This window comes from Myotis brandtii, unplaced genomic scaffold (genome assembly GCF_000412655.1).
Source record: "Myotis brandtii unplaced genomic scaffold, ASM41265v1 scaffold421, whole genome shotgun sequence".
Taxonomy (NCBI): domain Eukaryota; kingdom Metazoa; phylum Chordata; class Mammalia; order Chiroptera; family Vespertilionidae; genus Myotis; species Myotis brandtii.
Window position 1 is genome coordinate 2,489,353 of NW_005366140.1, and position 16,985 is coordinate 2,506,337.

The 16,985-nt window shown below is 52.9% G+C and overlaps 1 protein-coding gene across 1 annotated transcript in view; it reads left to right on the forward strand.

The window, feature by feature from the left end:
- UNC13A (unc-13 homolog A (C. elegans)) overlaps positions 1-16,985 on the forward strand; it is a 62,796-nt gene that overhangs the window by 20,145 nt on the left and 25,666 nt on the right. The window contains exons 9-20 of the mRNA XM_005873915.2: positions 360-395; positions 3,390-3,597; positions 6,391-6,945; positions 7,623-7,731; positions 9,850-9,896; positions 12,514-12,592; positions 12,736-12,741; positions 13,171-13,242; positions 13,508-13,727; positions 14,658-14,885; positions 16,489-16,630; positions 16,751-16,920. Of these exons, the coding sequence (XP_005873977.1) occupies positions 360-395; positions 3,390-3,597; positions 6,391-6,945; positions 7,623-7,731; positions 9,850-9,896; positions 12,514-12,592; positions 12,736-12,741; positions 13,171-13,242; positions 13,508-13,727; positions 14,658-14,885; positions 16,489-16,630; positions 16,751-16,920 (1,872 nt within the window). The remainder of the gene's footprint in view (positions 1-359; positions 396-3,389; positions 3,598-6,390; positions 6,946-7,622; positions 7,732-9,849; positions 9,897-12,513; positions 12,593-12,735; positions 12,742-13,170; positions 13,243-13,507; positions 13,728-14,657; positions 14,886-16,488; positions 16,631-16,750; positions 16,921-16,985) is intronic.

The following is a 16,985-nucleotide window of genomic DNA, read 5'->3' on the forward strand; positions in this document are numbered from 1 at the left end:
TCCAGTTCAATATTGCTTTCCTTACGCACGAGATAGGGAAGGGAAGGAGGAGGGGTGCTGACCTTAGACTTCAGAGTTGAAAAGCTCTTATCCTAAATGCCCCCCCCCTTGTTACCTCCTGGCTGAGCCCATGACCTCCTCAAAAGATGGAGGTATCCAGCCTCCCTCCCAGGGTAGTGGGTGAAGGCAGGACGCATGTCAGTGGTTAAAGTGCTACTTGGGGACGATCCTCAGTTTGAGAGGTGATCTGGGTCCTGGGTGGGAGAAGGAGATGGGGAGAATGAGGAGGATGGGGGAGCCTCCCTCCTTGTGTCCCCCTACCTGCTCCCTTTTATTATCTCTGCCCCTTCTCTTTGTAGGCAACTGGAATTATTTTGGCTGGGGTGAGCAGCAGAGTAAGTACTCAGCTTGGCGTTCTGGGAGGCCTCAGGGAGGCGGGCGCCTTGGCAGCTCTGAGGCCCCCGCCCCACCACGCAGGGAAGCGAGGAGCCTGTGGCTGGCACTCTGGGGCCAGAGTACTGGCAAGACCCCTTCTGTGCCCTGCTGCCCCCTGACGGTTAACATCTGTCTTGGGGGGTCCTGCTCTGTCTGGTGGGAAGTGGGCACTGTCATGGGGGTGGGAGGGTTCAGCTGGGAGGGGTGGGCATTGAGCAGGAGCCCTGCCTGTCTCCAGCTGGGCCCTGTGACCTCATCCCCCCATTCCCCATGTGGAACCTCCTCTCCTCCCCTGTGACTCCCTCCTCTTTTTGTCTCCCCATCTTCCTTCTCCGCCTGGAAAGGTCACTCGGGGGTGTGGGTGGGAAAGAGAGAGGGTCTCAGACAGAGCAGCAGGGCAGGGTTCCCCAGGCAGATATCATTCCAGAGGCCCCAGCTGCAAATTTGCCCCCAGGGGAAGGAGACAAGCCACACCCCCCATTTGGTTGCCCAGTTTCCTCCCTAAGGAAGAGCTTCCTTATCACCATGTCCTGCCTCTTCCAGAGAAACCCAGTTCCTTAGTCTGAATATGAAGCTTCATCCTTCTCTCTCCTCCACCAGCTGGGGGCTCCTCCCCGCTGTGTCCCCTGGCGGGCAAGCTCCACCCCCTCTCCCTCCAGGACCAGGGGAACTGCTTACACTTACTTTGATCCAAAACACTTTGTCAAAAACAAGTCCGTCAGAAATTAATGTGGGCAGAATAGGCGTTAGGCAGACAAGATTTGGCAACAACCCGTTTGGCACAAACAAACAATATCATCAAAAACAAAGATGTTTTTGCCTTGGCCAGTGTGCTCAATGGTTAGAGGGCCGGCCTGCGAATGGAAGGGTCCCGGCTTCGATTCCCAGTCAAGGGCACGCGCCTAGGTTGCGGGTTCATCCCTACCCCACCCCCTACCCCCTGCAAGGGCATGTGCGGGAGGCAACCAAGCGATGTGTTTCTCTCACATCGATGTTTCTACCCCCCCCCCACCACCACCTGCTATTACTTCTAAAAGTCAATGGAAAAATGTCCTCAGGAGTGAGGGTTAAAAAGAAAGAAAGATAAAAATTACAAAGAAGGAAAACAAAGATGTTTTTAGCTAAAACCAATTTGGCTAAAGCTGGTAATTGGGTGAAGAGCAAAGGCCATGGGGCCAAAGCAGACCCTGTTGTTGAGACACAGGCTTCGGAGAGTTGGAAGCAGCAATTTGCTAAAAACAAACAAACAAACAAACAAACAAAAACAACAAAACTATTTGGTAAAAAGCAGAGTCTGGGTAAAAACAAAAAGAATATAATCAAAAGTAATTTGCCCCTCAAAAACAGACAGTCTGTCAGAAAAAAGGGGGGGGGGGTGAAAACACACACACACACACACAGCCTCCCTCATGTGATTTGGTTGAAAACATCTTGGCTTTGTCAATGTCAGTTTGGTAAGAAGAACACCAAATTTGGCCAAAGACCCAGATAATTGAATAGACAAATTGTCCAGAGTTTTAAGGGGGGTTTTAAGACTACTAACCTGTAGTCTTGCCTGCAGGTTCCAGACCCCCCACCTCAGGCTTTTACAGGATCATAGTTTCACTCTGAAATTCAAACAGCTCAGTCATGGACGTTTGCACCCGCCTCTGCCTGTAATATCAGTGCTGACAGCACGCAGTGCCTCCGAGGGCCGTCCTGTCTGGCGGGGACGGGATGAAAAGCCTGTAGGTCATAGTGGCCCAAGTCACATGAGACCAGAAACCAGAGTTGCCGGCTGGGCAGGGCGAGCTTTGCCAGCTGAAAAGGAATTAAGGTTTTTCTGAGCCAAAATAACTTAGGGTATGAATAGCATCCTGTGTGAAGTGTGAATTAACTGTTTAAATTGACCACTTTTTAAAAATGGAACCTCTTTGGCCAATATATAGAAGCAGGCACAATTCACTGGAAAAGAATTAAAAGGTAAAATAACAAAGAGAGAAACATAAACAAAGATCTAGGAAATGAACAAAAGTACGTGAAAGCATAAAAAGGGGCAAGCCACCCCCTGGTGTTTAAGATCAGCAGTGAATTGATGCCATGGGCCTGTCCAATTAGGGTTTCAACTTTTTTGCACCCCGTTTTCCACCCAAGTGTTGCTTTCTAAGTAAATAGAGTCTGTCCTGTCGCACAGCAACCTACCCTCCCTTGACACCGTTTTCTTCTTACTAAGAAAGAAAGCCCGTGTTCTTTTTGCTAAGGAAAATGACTCAAACCAAATAAAACATTGTTTGATTATTATGTAACACTTGGAGTGTGGCAGCTCCCCCCTGCTCCATCTCAGTGACGGATTCTGGGCATGTGGTGGTCTTGCCAACCTACGGATCTAGTGCTTTTTGAGGTAGATGGTGCCTTGTCAGACCCCCTCTTGTCTGTGCATGTGAGTTCAGACCTGAGGTCTCCATCCTCAGATATCAAGAAATCTCTGAGGGTTAAAGGGCAGTTGTACTCCACCTTGTCCTGATCTTCCTCTAACTTCTTTGAGTGTTTGAATGACCCCTGTTATGGGAAACTCACTGCTGATGGGAAAAAAAATTTTTGTTTTCAGAGAGCCTGGACTTCGGCAAAGTCCATTCTTACATTTGAGCTGAAGGACATCCTCCAATTTGCGATTATCCTCATATTGTAGCACCTACCCTGGACCCCAGACTCTAGGTCCAGTTTGACCCATATAAGGCAACACAAGGTTTTCACCTCCCTTATTCTAAAGCCTGTACCTCTATTTACATGACCCCATATCCTTCATTCATTCTGGTAATGATTACTCTTCGTGGGTTAGCAACCAGTGAAGATCCCCCAAGTCTGAGATACGGCTTTGGCCCCATTGTGTTCTCTCTTTCTCTCTCATTCTCTCTCGTTCTCTCTCCCCCTCCCTCCCCTCCTCACTCTCTCCCCTTACCTCCTCTCTGTTCCAGATGATGACCCTGACAGTGCGGTGGACGATCGTGACAGTGACTATCGCAGCGAGACAAGCAACAGCATCCCACCACCTTATTACACTACATCCCAGCCCAATGCTTCGGTCCACCAGTATTCTGTTCGCCCACCACCCCTGGGTTCCCGGGAATCCTACAGCGACTCCATGCACAGTTACGAGGAGCTCTCTGAGCCGCGGGCCCTCAGGTAGCCGCCATGGAACTGAGGTCCTATGCGCGTGTGTGCGTGCGTGCGTGTGTGTGTGTGTGTGTGTGTGTGTGTGTATGTGTCCAGCCCTGTCTCTGGGGTGAAGGGGAGAGTAGAGGGCTGGAGTGTAGGTGAGTGGGTCTAGAAAGCAGCATTCTCGCTTTCTTGTAGGCACTAGAGCCCTTGCTTTACCTGAAAATTCCACAAGATTGAGAAAAGTGGGTCGCTTTGGCTGAAGAAAGAAAGGAAAGTCCAGAGGCCCCTGAGAGGTCCCCCCAGAAATATGGGGGCTCCTTGCACAGCTTTATTTTTTACAATAAGCATTTAAAGACATGTTTGTTTGTTTTTATTTTAGAGAGAGAGAGAGGAAGGGAGAGAGAGAGAAACATTGATCGGCTGCCTCCTGTACACCCCCTGTTGGGGACTGAGCCAGCAACCTGGGCATGTGCCCTGCTGGGGCATCGAACCAGCGACCTCTTGATGCATGGGACAGTGCTAACCAACTGAGCCACACCAGCCAGGGTGCAATTCCGGCACCAGGGCTTCTTGCACTCCTTTAAAAAGCCCCTGTTCCCCATGTACCCTCTAAATGGATTGGGGTGGGGTAGGTGGAGGAAGAGATGATATTAGTGGGGGGATGTGAAGCATAGTGATGTTGAAAAAATCCCAGCAAGCAGCTAGCTGGTGGTCCCAGCCTTTCTGGTGCCCCCTGACCCTGTGTTCCTGGCCAGCAAGCATGGGCACAGTGACTCGGGAGCTGCCCCTATTCTGTCCAGCCATCATCACCCCTGCTTTAAAGTAGGCTGTCCCTAGACCTGCCCAATAGGTGGGTCCCTGGCCCAGGTGGGCCATACCACTGCCCGGTGCAGGGTGCTGGTCCTTGAGCCTGAGAGGCTGAAACTCGAGCCTGCTGCCCCTCCTCGCTGACCTGGTCGCCCCAGTCCTGGCCTCCAAACAGAACAATAACAAGCAACAAGCATGATATTAAACAGGTTGGGTATTTGTAAAGCACTTAGACGGAAGACATTTCCATCCTTGCCGGAATTTCTATTGGGCAATGTGAATTGTAGAGATTTGGGGTAAAATATAATTGAAAGGAAAACTTCATAAGCTTTCTACTCAGACTTTAGCATTGACCCATCTAATTTTTTGCAGGTATTTGAACAACTTTTACTTTAAATTTTTCTGTACTTAATATATACCATAGAAAGCCTGGATCGTTTATAGACTAAATATTTTGGAAGGAACTTTTTAAAACACTGAACATCTACCCTAGCCTCTATTTTTAGCTCCGAGGCAATGAAAGAACATATTCAAGGCAAAACATTGAGTGCACAGGTGGGATGAGACTCACGGGAGAAAGGGTGTTCCTGGCAGAGGGCACAGCAAGTGCAGCCAGCGGCCTGGAAGTGGCCACAAGTTGAGGGTGTGGGAGGAACCGCACGAAGGCCAATGTGATAGAGCAGGGGGCAGAGATGGGGACAGAGAGGAAGACGAGGGTGGGGAGGTGGGGGGGTATTGGGGTTCTTGTTCCAGCATCAAGAAGTGTTCAGAAATTTGAAGAAGGCTGTGCGTAGATTAAATAGGAGTCCAGAGACGAAATATAATTTTGAAAGGCTTTGGGGGTCAGAGGAGCTTAGCTTAAAGGAAACTAAGATCTAAGATTTTCTTGTCTCAGGACCCCATGCTTTTTATTAACACAGCTTGTCCTGAGGCGAGGCAGAGATAGATATACACTTCAAAGGGTATACACAAGCATTGTCAGAATGGGGGGAATTAGCCTACGGCTGTTCAGGTGTTTGGCCAGTAGGAGGCAATAACATGTAGATTAAGATGGCCTTTAGCTGTCTGGCAGCCAAGCAATCATCCCTTTTCAGGTTTGGGGAAATGCCCTCAGCCATTCCCAACAGGTGACTACATGTGTGACTCAACCCTGTGGAGCCCCCAAGTTCCATCAACCTTTTGATGAAACTTGAAATGATGACATGCTGGACCTGGCTTCCGGCAGGAGGGTTTGGGCCTCATGGGCGGTGCAGGGCATAGTGTGGGCTTTATCCCAAGGGCACGAAGGAGCCTGGTAGGGTTTGGAACAGGGAGGTACATGATTGGGTTTATGATTCAAAGAGCCTCTCTGTGGCTTCCATGGGAAGCAGGGGCTGCTGGGGATGAGAGTGGGTGATGGGGCAGCATCTCGTGCAGGTGGCAGAGCCTGGACCGACCGGCGTGGGCCCCAGGGTGCAGAGAAGTGAATGCGTTTTACAGATGCTTGGGAGGTGGAGCCCAGGGCCTGTGGCAGGGTCGGCGGCCAGTGGGGGCTGAGGCAAGGAGTGGAGACGGACAGGCCCCGGCCCTGGTGAATGCAGGGGTTCAGCGGTGGAAGGACCGGGGTGGGGTGGGAGACATTAAGAGCCAGGAACGACCCTGTTCAAGTTTCAGGAGCCCTAGGTCTCCAGGGGGGCTGTGGTGAGGACACTGATTCCGGGTCCCCAGCATGTGGCTGGAGCACTTGCCACCTCCACAGGCAGGGACAGGGGTGGTGTGCAGAAAGTTATCGATGATCAATCATATCATCCATCTGGCTTGTTGCCTGTCCAGCCCGACCATAAATGCCACAGGAGTGGGGTTTTTGTCTCTTTTGTTCATGGCTGTGTTTCTCTGGCACCTACAGCAGAGCTAGTGCACAGTAGGTGTTCAAGCGATGTTGAGTGGATGACTGGGTGTTGGACCGGTGTGACGGGGGCTGGTAGGGCAGCGGCTCTGTGCCTGGTCCCTGAGCCCCACCTGTCCCCTCAGCCCCACAGGCAGCAGCCGCTACGCCTCCTCAGGGGAGCTGAGCCAGGGCAGCTCACAGCTGAGTGAGGACTTCGACCCGGATGAGCAGAGCCTGCAGGGATCCGAGATCGAAGATGAGCGGGACCGGGACTCCTACCACTCCTGCCACAGCTCAGTCAGCTACCACAAGGACTCGCCGCGCTGGGACCAGGACGAGGATGAGCTGGATGAGGAGCTGGATGAGGAGCTGGATGAAGACCTGGAGGACTTCCTGGAGGAGGAGGAGGAGGAGGAGGAGGAGGAGCTGCCTGAGGATGAGGAGGAACTGGAAGAGGAAGAAGAGGTGCCTGATGACATCCGTGGTTATACTGAGCGCCAGGAGGCAGCCGTGGCCGAGCCCAAGGACTTCAAGCGCGTCAGTGTTCTGCCGGCTGCCCCCGAGAAGGAGGACAAGGCCCAGGCCATGCCTGCTGAGGCCCCCGCTGTGGCTAAGGTGGCTCCTGAGCCATCCATGCCTGAGGAAGTGCCTGCAGCTGAGCGGGTGCCCGAGGACAAGCCCCCGAAAGCTGAGGAGAGGTAATGGGAGGGGGCCTAAGGCCTGTCACAAGGTCACTATGGTCAGGGGTCTGGTGTCATGAAGGAATGAACATGAACCTGGGGAATGGGTTTATTGAAGAAATCAAGATGGGTCCAGGTGATCAAAGGGGGTTCAGTGGGGTTGGAGGGGGTCGAGCTGGGTCATGAAGTAGTCTTAGGGGTTGTGAGGGGCTAGATGGCTTGCTGGGGTTGGAGAAGCCACAAACACATTGGAAGGACCTTGGGCAAATAGGACCCTGTCAGAGGGCCAGGAGTATGGGAAAGGGAGCCAGGGGGCCCAAAGGTGTAAGAGATGATGGGCATGTAGGAAGGGGGCAGGGGCACTGAGACAGGTCAGAGGGGGCACAGGGCCAAGTTGGTGTGGGCAGAGCCATGGAAGGACCAGGATATACAGAGGTATAGTCCCTAAGACTACTTCATGACCCAGCTTGACCCCCCCGCAACCCCACTGAACTCCCTCTGGCCACCTGGACTCATCTCGATTTCTTCAATAAACCCATAGCCCTGTGACAACTCCCCCGCCCTGTTCCCCAGGTTCATGTTCATTCCATCATGACACCATAGTGTCTCTGAAGGGCCAAGCCTCACTCGGAGGGTGGAGGGTGGAGGGTGGAGGGAGAGCCAGCCCTGGTGCCTCAGGATGCCCCTTGCCTCAGTTTCAGGCCAAAAGAAGATGAGGAAGGCCAGGAAGGTCAGGACTCCATGTCCAGGGCCAAGGCCAACTGGCTGCGAGCCTTCAACAAAGTGCGGCTGCAGCTGCAGGAGGTGAGTGAGAGCCCTGGCCGGCTCTCGGCCCGAGCCCAGGCTGGTCCTTTTCCGGGCCCCACCCACACCAGGCCATGCCACGCCCCTTGGGCAGCGTGGCCATGCCCACTTCCCCCCTCCACCCACCATGCCTTTGCCTCTGTACATCCGGGTCCTTCCATGGCTCTGCCCACACCATCTTGGCCCTGTCCTCTTCTGCCCTCACCCTGGCGCCACCATTCCTGGCCTCACCCACACCTGCCTGGTATTTCTAAGCAGGGAAGAGGGGTGGTGAGCTGTAACCTTGGAGCTAGGTCATGGCTACAGCCCTGTCAGGGGTCAAGTTCATGGTTAGGGATAGAGCTTAGGGGTAGAGATCAGAATTAAGGCAGCAGTCAGAGGTCAGGGTTAGAACTGGTATTAGAGCAAGAGGTCGGGTCAGATTGGGTGTCAGGGTCAGGGTTGGGGAAAGGTCTGAGGTCGGGTCAGTATCGGACAAGGAATTCAGTGAAAGATACAGTTGGCGCCGGGGTCAGGTGATTTGATGACTGTTCAGATGGGGAGTAGGATTGAGACCATTACTCATTCCTCCAGTCATTCAACCCGCCCTGGGCTGGACTCAGAGCAGTGTTATCATCCAGGGGGACCTTTGAAATTTGGGTGAGACTGGCAAGAGGAGATCTTAATCACACCCCAAAGTCTTCAACCATTCTATATGTGACACAGCACCAGAGTTAAGTTAGGGTTTTTCAAAATGCTGACACACCAAGCTCAAAAGGTTCACCATCACTGAAATAGGGAGTAGGATTGAGCCCATTACTCATTCCTTCAGTCATTCAACCCGCCCTGGGCTGGACACAGAGCAGTGTTATCATCCAGGGGGACCTTCGAAACTTGGGTGAGACTGGCAAGAGGAGATCTTAATCACATCCCAGAGTCTTCAACCATCCAACATCAGAGCCACAGAAACTTCAAGTTAAATGTCATATCCGTTTTAACAAACAATTTTCTTTTTTGACCAAATACTATATTCACACGGTTCCAAATTCAAAAGATAGAAAAGACTATACAGTGAAGTCTATTGAATAACTTTCACTACATCAGCAAATTAATTGAAAAAACAGCAGTTACTACCTTTGTAATGGAACTAGTGGTATGACAAGAAAAATAAACGTGGGCAGGCTCTCTGGGTTTTATAGATGGGGCATAAAACAAACCCAAGGCCATCAGAAAAACTCCCTGGAGGAGGTGACACTTAACGTGTTCAAATGCTTTAGTAATATTTCAGAAGAGAATGTTTCCCAGCCCTGCTCCAACCACGTCACCTTTAGTTGCATGGGAAATGGTGGGTATAGATTCTGGGTCCACATTGAAACCTGAATGATAAATGGTCTGGTTCAGAAGGTGGGAGGGCATACAAACAGATGACACAGCCTGGGCAAAGGCCCTGGGGCACAAAAGCAGGACAGCAGATGAGGCTGCAGGGAGCTTAAGGAATGACAGATTCTTATGAGTGTCTGAATCCCAGGAGACTATAGAAGTGCTAGAGGCCCAGTGCATGATATTCGTGCACTCGGGGGTCCCTCCTCCTGGCCTGCGTCCTCTCACAGTCCGGGAGCCCTCGGGGGATGTCTGACTGCTGCAGAGGTGGGAAAGGCTCCCACCACCGCTGCTGCACTCACCAGCCATGAGCCCGGCTTCTGGCTGAGTAGTGCTCCCCCTGTGGGAGCACACTGACCACCAGGGGGCAGCTCCTGCGTTGAGCGTCTGCCCTCTGGTGGTCGGTGTGCATCATAGCAACTGGTTGTTCTGCCTTTTGGTCAATTTGCATATTAGCCTTTTATTATATAGGATAAGCTCTTGTTGGAATGATACTAACGCATCCCCAGGTTTGACAGACGAGGAGACTAACATCCACTAAGGTTGGTGGCAGAGAGGAGCTCCTTCCTCTCTCCCCATTTTACAGATGGAAAAGCTGAGGCCTAGAGAAACCCATTGAGGTCCCTAAGGACACACAGTGAGGACTGGGACCCAGGTTTCCTGGCTCCCAGCCCAAAGGGGAGACAGAAGTGGGTGTGGAGCCTGTCTTGCCTGGGGAGGGACAGTCACACTAACCACATTTGTCTGTCGGTCCCATAGGCCCGGGGAGAAGGAGAGATGTCCAAATCCCTGTGGTTCAAAGGCGGGTGAGTAATGGAGCTTTTGGGGGGTGGGAGGAAGTTTTGAACCCAGAGCTTAAGGCCAGTTTGTACCATAGCCTGAGGCCAGCAAAGGCTGGGAGAGGTTCCATTTATAGACAGGGCAGAGATTGGGCAGGGGTGAACTAATGGAACCACTGTCGTAAGGCACTCAGGAGCCAAAGATAGTAACATGTTGAACCCTTACAACAAACCCATGGTAGGGGCCACTACTCTGTTTTACAGTGGGGAAACAGTCCAGAGAGGACCATGCCTTGCCTTGCCTTGTCCAAGCCACTCATAATTCAAAAGTGCTCCCCCCAATGTGAGATAAAGGAGAAACCCATTTTCCCCGCACCGCCCATCTGTCACCCTGGAGCGAATTTTTTGCTTTGGTTCTGCGTTTAATAATCTCAGATTATTGCTACGGCCGCAGGCACTTTCATTAGCAATAGTCATCTGGGCCCTGGTGGTGTGTCTAAGTCAGCCGTGGGCAAACTACGGCCTGCGGGCCGGATCCGGCCCGTTTGAAATGAATAAAACTAAAAAAAAAAAAAAAAAGACCGTACCCTTTTATGTAATGATGTTTACTTTGAATTTATATTAGTTCACACAAACACTCCATCCATGCTTTTGTTCCGGCCCTCCGGTCCAGTTTAAGAACCCATTGTGGCCCTCGAGTCAAAAAGTTTGCCCAACCCTGATCTAAGTGGTTAGATTATCAGCCTGTGGACCGAAGGGTTGTGGGTTCAATTCTGGCGAGAGCACACGCCTGGGTTGCAGGTTCATTCCATCGGGGCACATGCAGGAGGGAGGTAACCAATCGATGTGTTTCTCTTACTTCGATGTTTCTCTTTCTCTCTCTCCCCCTCCCTCCAAGAGCACATGCCTGGGTTGCAGGTTCATTCCATCGGGGCACGTGCAGGAGGGAGGTAACCAATCGATGTGTTTCTCTCACTTCGATGTTTCTCTTTCTCTCTCTCCCCCTCCCTCCCTCCCTTCCACTCTCTCTAAAAAAAAAAAATCAGTGGGAGGAAAAATTAATCCTTTGTTCTTAAATGGAGTAATTTGTCAGATCTAACTTCTTAAGTTACTACTTTTTAGGGGTGTCCTTTTCAGCCTTTGGATGGTAGGGTTAGAGGATGGAAAAGATATTTTTAAAGTACACTCATGTTTTTAAAATAGCAGCAGGCGAGTGAGCTGCTCCCCTCATAGGTCTTTTGCAAACAGAGACAGGCGTTGTGATTCCCAGATGAGCAGGGGAGCCCCGGACTCGGGGACTGAGATGTGTGACTGACAGACGAAGCTCTCTCGGGACACCTATGTGACAGGCAGGATCAGGCCTGGGAGCAGCTTGAGCAGAAATGTCGTTCAGGAGTCGCCAGGCCGCTGCCTGATTTTGCAGGGGGCACTGGAGCGTGAATTGCACCCCAGAGCTTGTCCAAGAGTCATTGGCTGCCAGACATCTCTCTCATCGGTCAGTCATTGGCCAGTGAGAACCTTCTGGAGAGGAGCCACAGCTGAACCTTCTCAGGGATGAGCACACCTCTCAGGAGAGAGAATTCAGACGGGCCACTATGGCGTCTGCCACAGGGCTCACTCAACCCTCCGGCTACTGCTAAACTGCGAGAGACAAGAACACAAACATGTTTCCAGCTCCCTCATTCCCATGGGAGTTGAAGTCACTTCTTCCAGGGTAGATTTCCAATAAACACACACACACACACACACACACACACACACACACACGCACACTGCGCACCGACCCCTGCACAACAAGAAGTCTGGTTCGATTCATGGTCAGGGCACATGTCCAGGTTGCGGGCTCCATCCCCAGTAGGGGGTGTGCAGGAGGCAGCTGATCAGTTTCTCTCTCATCGATGTTTCTATCTCTCTTTCCCTTCTCCCTCTCCCTTCCTCTCTCTTCTAAAAATCAAAAAAAAAAACACACACAAAAAAACCCAAACCCACACATTTTTATAAAAAGGAAAGATTTCCTTGATATTTTTATATATTATTTAGGATTGCCTTCATTCAAATTTTCACTAAATATGGGCGCCTGCATCATCTCCCCACCTCCCAGACGAAGTTGAGGCCCAGTGTCTTCATTTCCTGGGTCTGCTGTGACAAACGACCACAAACGGGGGGTTTAAAACAACAGAAGTTTATTTTCTCACAGTTCCGGAGGCCAGAAGTCTAAAGTCAAGGCGTGGGCAGGACCACCTGTAGGGGAGAATTTCTCCCTTACCTTTCAGCTTCTGGTAGCTGTCAGCAAGCCTTAGCATTCCTTGGTTTGTAAACGTGTTGCTCCAATTTCTGCCTCCATTGCCACACCTCTGCCTTCTGCTTGTGTGTCTGTCTTTATAAAGACACCAGTCATATTGGTTTGGGGCCCACGCTACTCTGGTATGACCTCATCTTAACTAGTTACCTCTGCAATAACCCTCTTTCCAAATCGGTCATATTGTGAAGTCCTCTGGATTCGGATTTGAATGTATCTGTTGGGGGAACACACAATTAAATTCTTGATACTTGTGAAATCGCACATCCTGCCCCAGCCTCGGGCGACGTCTGTTGGAGGAAGGGAGACTTGCGGGGCCCTTGACGTCCTGTGTGTGTCTTGCAGCCCTGGAGGTGGTCTCATCATCATCGACAGCATGCCGGACATCCGCAAGAGGAAGCCCATCCCGCTCGTCAGTGACCTGGTACGTGCCTTCGCCCGCCCGCGCCCTAGCGCTCAACCTGTGCAGCCAACTGCCCATGGCAGACCAGGCCTGGGGGCGGGCCAGGCCTTCTCTGGGACTAACATAGTCTGATTTCTGCCCTGTGTGCTGCGCGGACACTGCAGGCCATGGTGAGTGAGTGATGGTGACCGGGGCCCCCTCGTCCCCTTCCCAGACCCCTCCACGGCCATCTTCCCACTGGCCCCACCCGTGGGTTCTGAGGAGGGAACCTTGACACGTCCTAGTTCATGCGGGGGAGGGGGGTAGAGCAGGCGACTTGCCACCGTGGTTCATGGGGTGGCTGGCGGTTTTGCTCTGTGGCTGGTGAGCATGGCCAAGTCCGGCCCAGGGTGGTAGGTGTGGGTGAGTCAGGGGTGTGGGGCTGCTCCCCTCCCAGGGCCCCTTCTAAACTGGAGCTCCTGTCATTTTCCAATCCTTGGCTGGTTCTGCTCCTGCTGCTGTGACCTGTGTCCTGTTCCTCGTGACTGTGGATCCTGGTCTCCGCCACAATCCATGGTGTCGATCAACCCCCTGGCTCCCTGGGTGTCTTCCCACCCCAGTCCCTGGTCCAGTCCAGAAAAGCCGGCATCACATCAGCCTTGGCCTCCAGCACTTTGAACAACGAGGAGCTGGTGCGTGGGGTTGTGGGGTGGGCTGAGCTGGGGGCTCCTGGAGGAAGAGGAAGAGGGTGTGGCAGGGACAGGCCCTCCTCCCTCTCCAGGGTTAGGTTGCTCAGCATCCGGTTAGCACCCTCTGTACTCGGAACCGGTGGATTCCGACCCCCTGGGGCGACGGAGGGACTGGGACTAGACCAGAGTCTGCACCGGGTGAGGGTATGGCAGACAGGGCCCCGGCGAGGACTCTGCGCCCCACGCCGCACTCCTTCCCTCCCCGCAGAAAAACCACGTTTACAAGAAGACCCTGCAAGCCTTAATCTACCCCATTTCGTGCACTACGCCGCACAACTTCGAGGTGTGGACGGCCACCACGCCCACCTACTGCTACGAGTGCGAAGGGCTGCTGTGGGGCATCGCGCGGCAGGGCATGCGCTGCACCGAGTGCGGCGTCAAGTGCCACGAGAAGTGCCAGGACCTGCTCAACGCCGACTGCCTACAGCGTGAGTGCTCTTGTGGGATGAGGGGTGGGGAGCACGAGCGGCAGGGCCTCTCCAGAGTAATCTGTCAGATAAGAGCTAGGATGGCTGGACGTCATTCCTCCCGCCTACCTCATTCTGAAGCTCTTTCCTTTTCAGAGAATGTAGAGCCCTGAGTCAAGTGCATGGCCTTTCCAAATAACTGGTTTTATAGCACTTTCTTAAGCACCTTTAGGAAGAATTCTTTGAGTTTTCTAAGGCCCTTTGGTGGAACTAGAATCTCTTCAGGATTCAGATGATCCCAGAGGTTGCACTTGAGTAGTGTACACACCACAGTGGCCACAGTTCCTAAATGACTAGAGCATGTTTAATTGGGGACCAAAACTAATGAGGAAAGAGAATTCTGTGAGAGGAACTCTCAGTGTTAGGCCTCAGAGAGGAACTTCCTGAAGTATAGACCCTAGGATCCAGGGAAGGCAGCATTTATTCCATGCTTATGGATGCAGCTTTTAAACAACAGGTCTTTGCATTAATTGCTAGCAACAGGGACTGGGGGCGAGGGTTAGGGCGAGACTCCTTTTGGGGGGAGAGTGTGGGGGGGAGAGGAGGGGAAAGGAGGTGTGAGAGAGTCGAAGAAGGCTGTGGCGGGGCTCAGGCACTGGCTTCATGGCCGGGATGGGGTTCATGAGACACCCATTCCCCTGGAGAAAACGGGTTAGGGTTAGCTCAGCAGGAAGGGTGCTCAGAGTCAGGGGAGAGACACAGGGAAGGGGCGGGTCTTGGAGGGGGCAGGGGACTCAGAGGGGCCGGTTCTGAGGGCTAAAGCCCGGCGGGAGGAGGTATTGAGAGAACCAGTAGGAAGCTCTGGCTTTGGGGGTTATTCGGAGGGAGCTCTGGAGTTGGGGTGCTGGCTCCGCGAGTGCTCCCCGACCGCGCCGCCGTCCGCTTCCGCAGGGGCGGCGGAGAAGAGCTCCAAGCACGGGGCCGAGGACCGGACGCAGAACATCATCATGGTGCTCAAGGACCGCATGAAGATCCGGGAGCGCAACAAGCCCGAGATCTTCGAGCTCATCCAGGAGATCTTCGCTGTGACCAAGGCCGCGCACACGCAGCAGATGAAGGCGGTCAAGCAGAGCGTGCTGGACGGCACGTCCAAGTGGTCGGCCAAGATCAGCATCACTGGTGAGGCCAGCGGGGTGGCCACCGGTCCCTTCTTCCCAGCCCTCGGGCTCCCTCCCAGGCCCCCTCCTTCCCTTTGCTGCGCACGCTTGAGCGTGTCCGTGGCTTTCCCAGGTCCACGTGCGTGTGCATTTGTGCCCACAGGTGGATATGTATGTCTCCAAACGTATGTGCATGACACGCTATCTGGGTGCCTCTTGATTAGCGCCCCCAGAATCAGATCCCAGGAAGAGGGGCGATCCCAGGAAGCCCTGTGGGCGTTTGGAGGTGAAGCTGGACCAGAATAAGCTCTTCACAGGGTGCCAACAGCGGGCTATGCTGTGGACACCTGGGGCTCACTCCCACCTGAGACCACCAGGAGGCAGTATTGAGCTCCCACTGTAGTGTGGTCCTCCCCTAGGGCAGTGGTCGGCAAACTCATTAGTCAACAGCCAAATACCAACAGTACAACGATTGAAATTTCTTTTGAGAGCCAAATTTTTTTAACTTAAACTATATAGGTAGGTACATTGTTATTAACTTAACTAGGGTACTCCTAAGCTAGCCTTTGCTAAAAACGTCCTCAATCTGATTGAGGTATGTTCGCTGAGGTCGACCCCTTCCAACTCTCCCATCCACACTCGTCTTGTATACTTGTTTTGTCTATCTCCTTTCGTTCATCCTCTCTGTATGTCCAAACCATCTCAACATTCCTTTCTCAATCCTCGACACTACATCTTCTTTCACTCCACAACGTTCCCTAAAATTAACTTAATAAACTTTACTTAAAGTTTTAAGTCAACTTCGCACTGTACGTGCTCACCCGCATGTGGTATTTTGTGGAAGAGCCACACTCAAGGGGCCAAAGAGCCGCATGTGGCTCGAGAGCCGCGGTTTGCCGACCACTGCCCTAGGGTGTTTATCCAGGCCCAACCTCATTGGGATTTCCCAGGAGACAGGCCCCAAGATGATTTCAGGGCAGATGGGTGTCCAGGAGGTGGTCCCGGGAAGCCTGGTGGTGGGTGGAGACAGAAGTCTGGGAGCAGGGAAGGGAGTTGCCCTGCAGGGGGGCACCAATGAGTAGGTGATTTTGTGGTCAATGGGGGTTCAATCCTACAGGGGAACTTCCAGGGCACAGTGTAGAGCACACACCTGAGAATGTCCCACTCTCGGGGTGGCCCTGGGGCTCCTTCCTCTCCTCCATTGACTGAGGGTTCTCTGGATGTTAATTCTTCCGCAAGGTCAGTGTGCCCTCCGGCTCCAGTAACCAGTCCCAGCCCTCAGGCCACATCACAGGTGTCCCCAGCAAGCAGCCCGGAGTCCCTGGAAATGACTGTTTTGGTTTTTAAAAATATATATTTATTGATTTCAGAGAGGAAGGGAGAAGGAGAGAGAGATAGACACATCCATGATGAGAGAGAATCATTGATCGCTGCCTCCTGCACGCCCCCCACTGGGGACCAAGCCCGCAACCCAGGCATGTGTCCGTGGCCGGAATCGAACCTGGGACCCTTCAGTCTGCAGGCTGACGCTCTGTCCACTGAGCCAAGCCGGCCAGGGCAAAATGCCTGTTTTCAACATACCTTCTTCCTTGAGCCCACCGTTATATGTCCTATGTGTTTTCCAGTGGTCTGTGCCCAGGGCTTGCAGGCAAAGGACAAGACGGGATCTAGTGACCCCTATGTCACCGTCCAGGTCGGGAAGACCAAGAAGCGGACGAAGACCATCTACGGGAACCTGAACCCTGTGTGGGAGGAGAACTTCCATTTGTAAGTGCCTGCCTGGGCCCCCTGGATCCCATGCAGAGCTCCCTCCTGGGGCAGCCAAAGGGGACTCCAATACCAGCCCCAGCCAGCTGCTTGACCCTTGTTCCCGCCTCCCCCCTGCAGTGAATGTCACAACTCCTCAGATCGAATCAAGGTACGAGTCTGGGACGAAGACGATGATATCAAATCCCGCGTGAAACAACGGTTCAAGAGAGAGTCTGACGACTTCCTGGGGCAGACAATCATCGAGGTGCGGACGCTCAGTGGCGAGATGGACGTGTGGTACAACTTGGGTGAGCAAGGGGAGGGGCCTGCAGGAGGCAGGGAGGGGGCTCCCGGGAGCCAGCCAAAGTGGGGA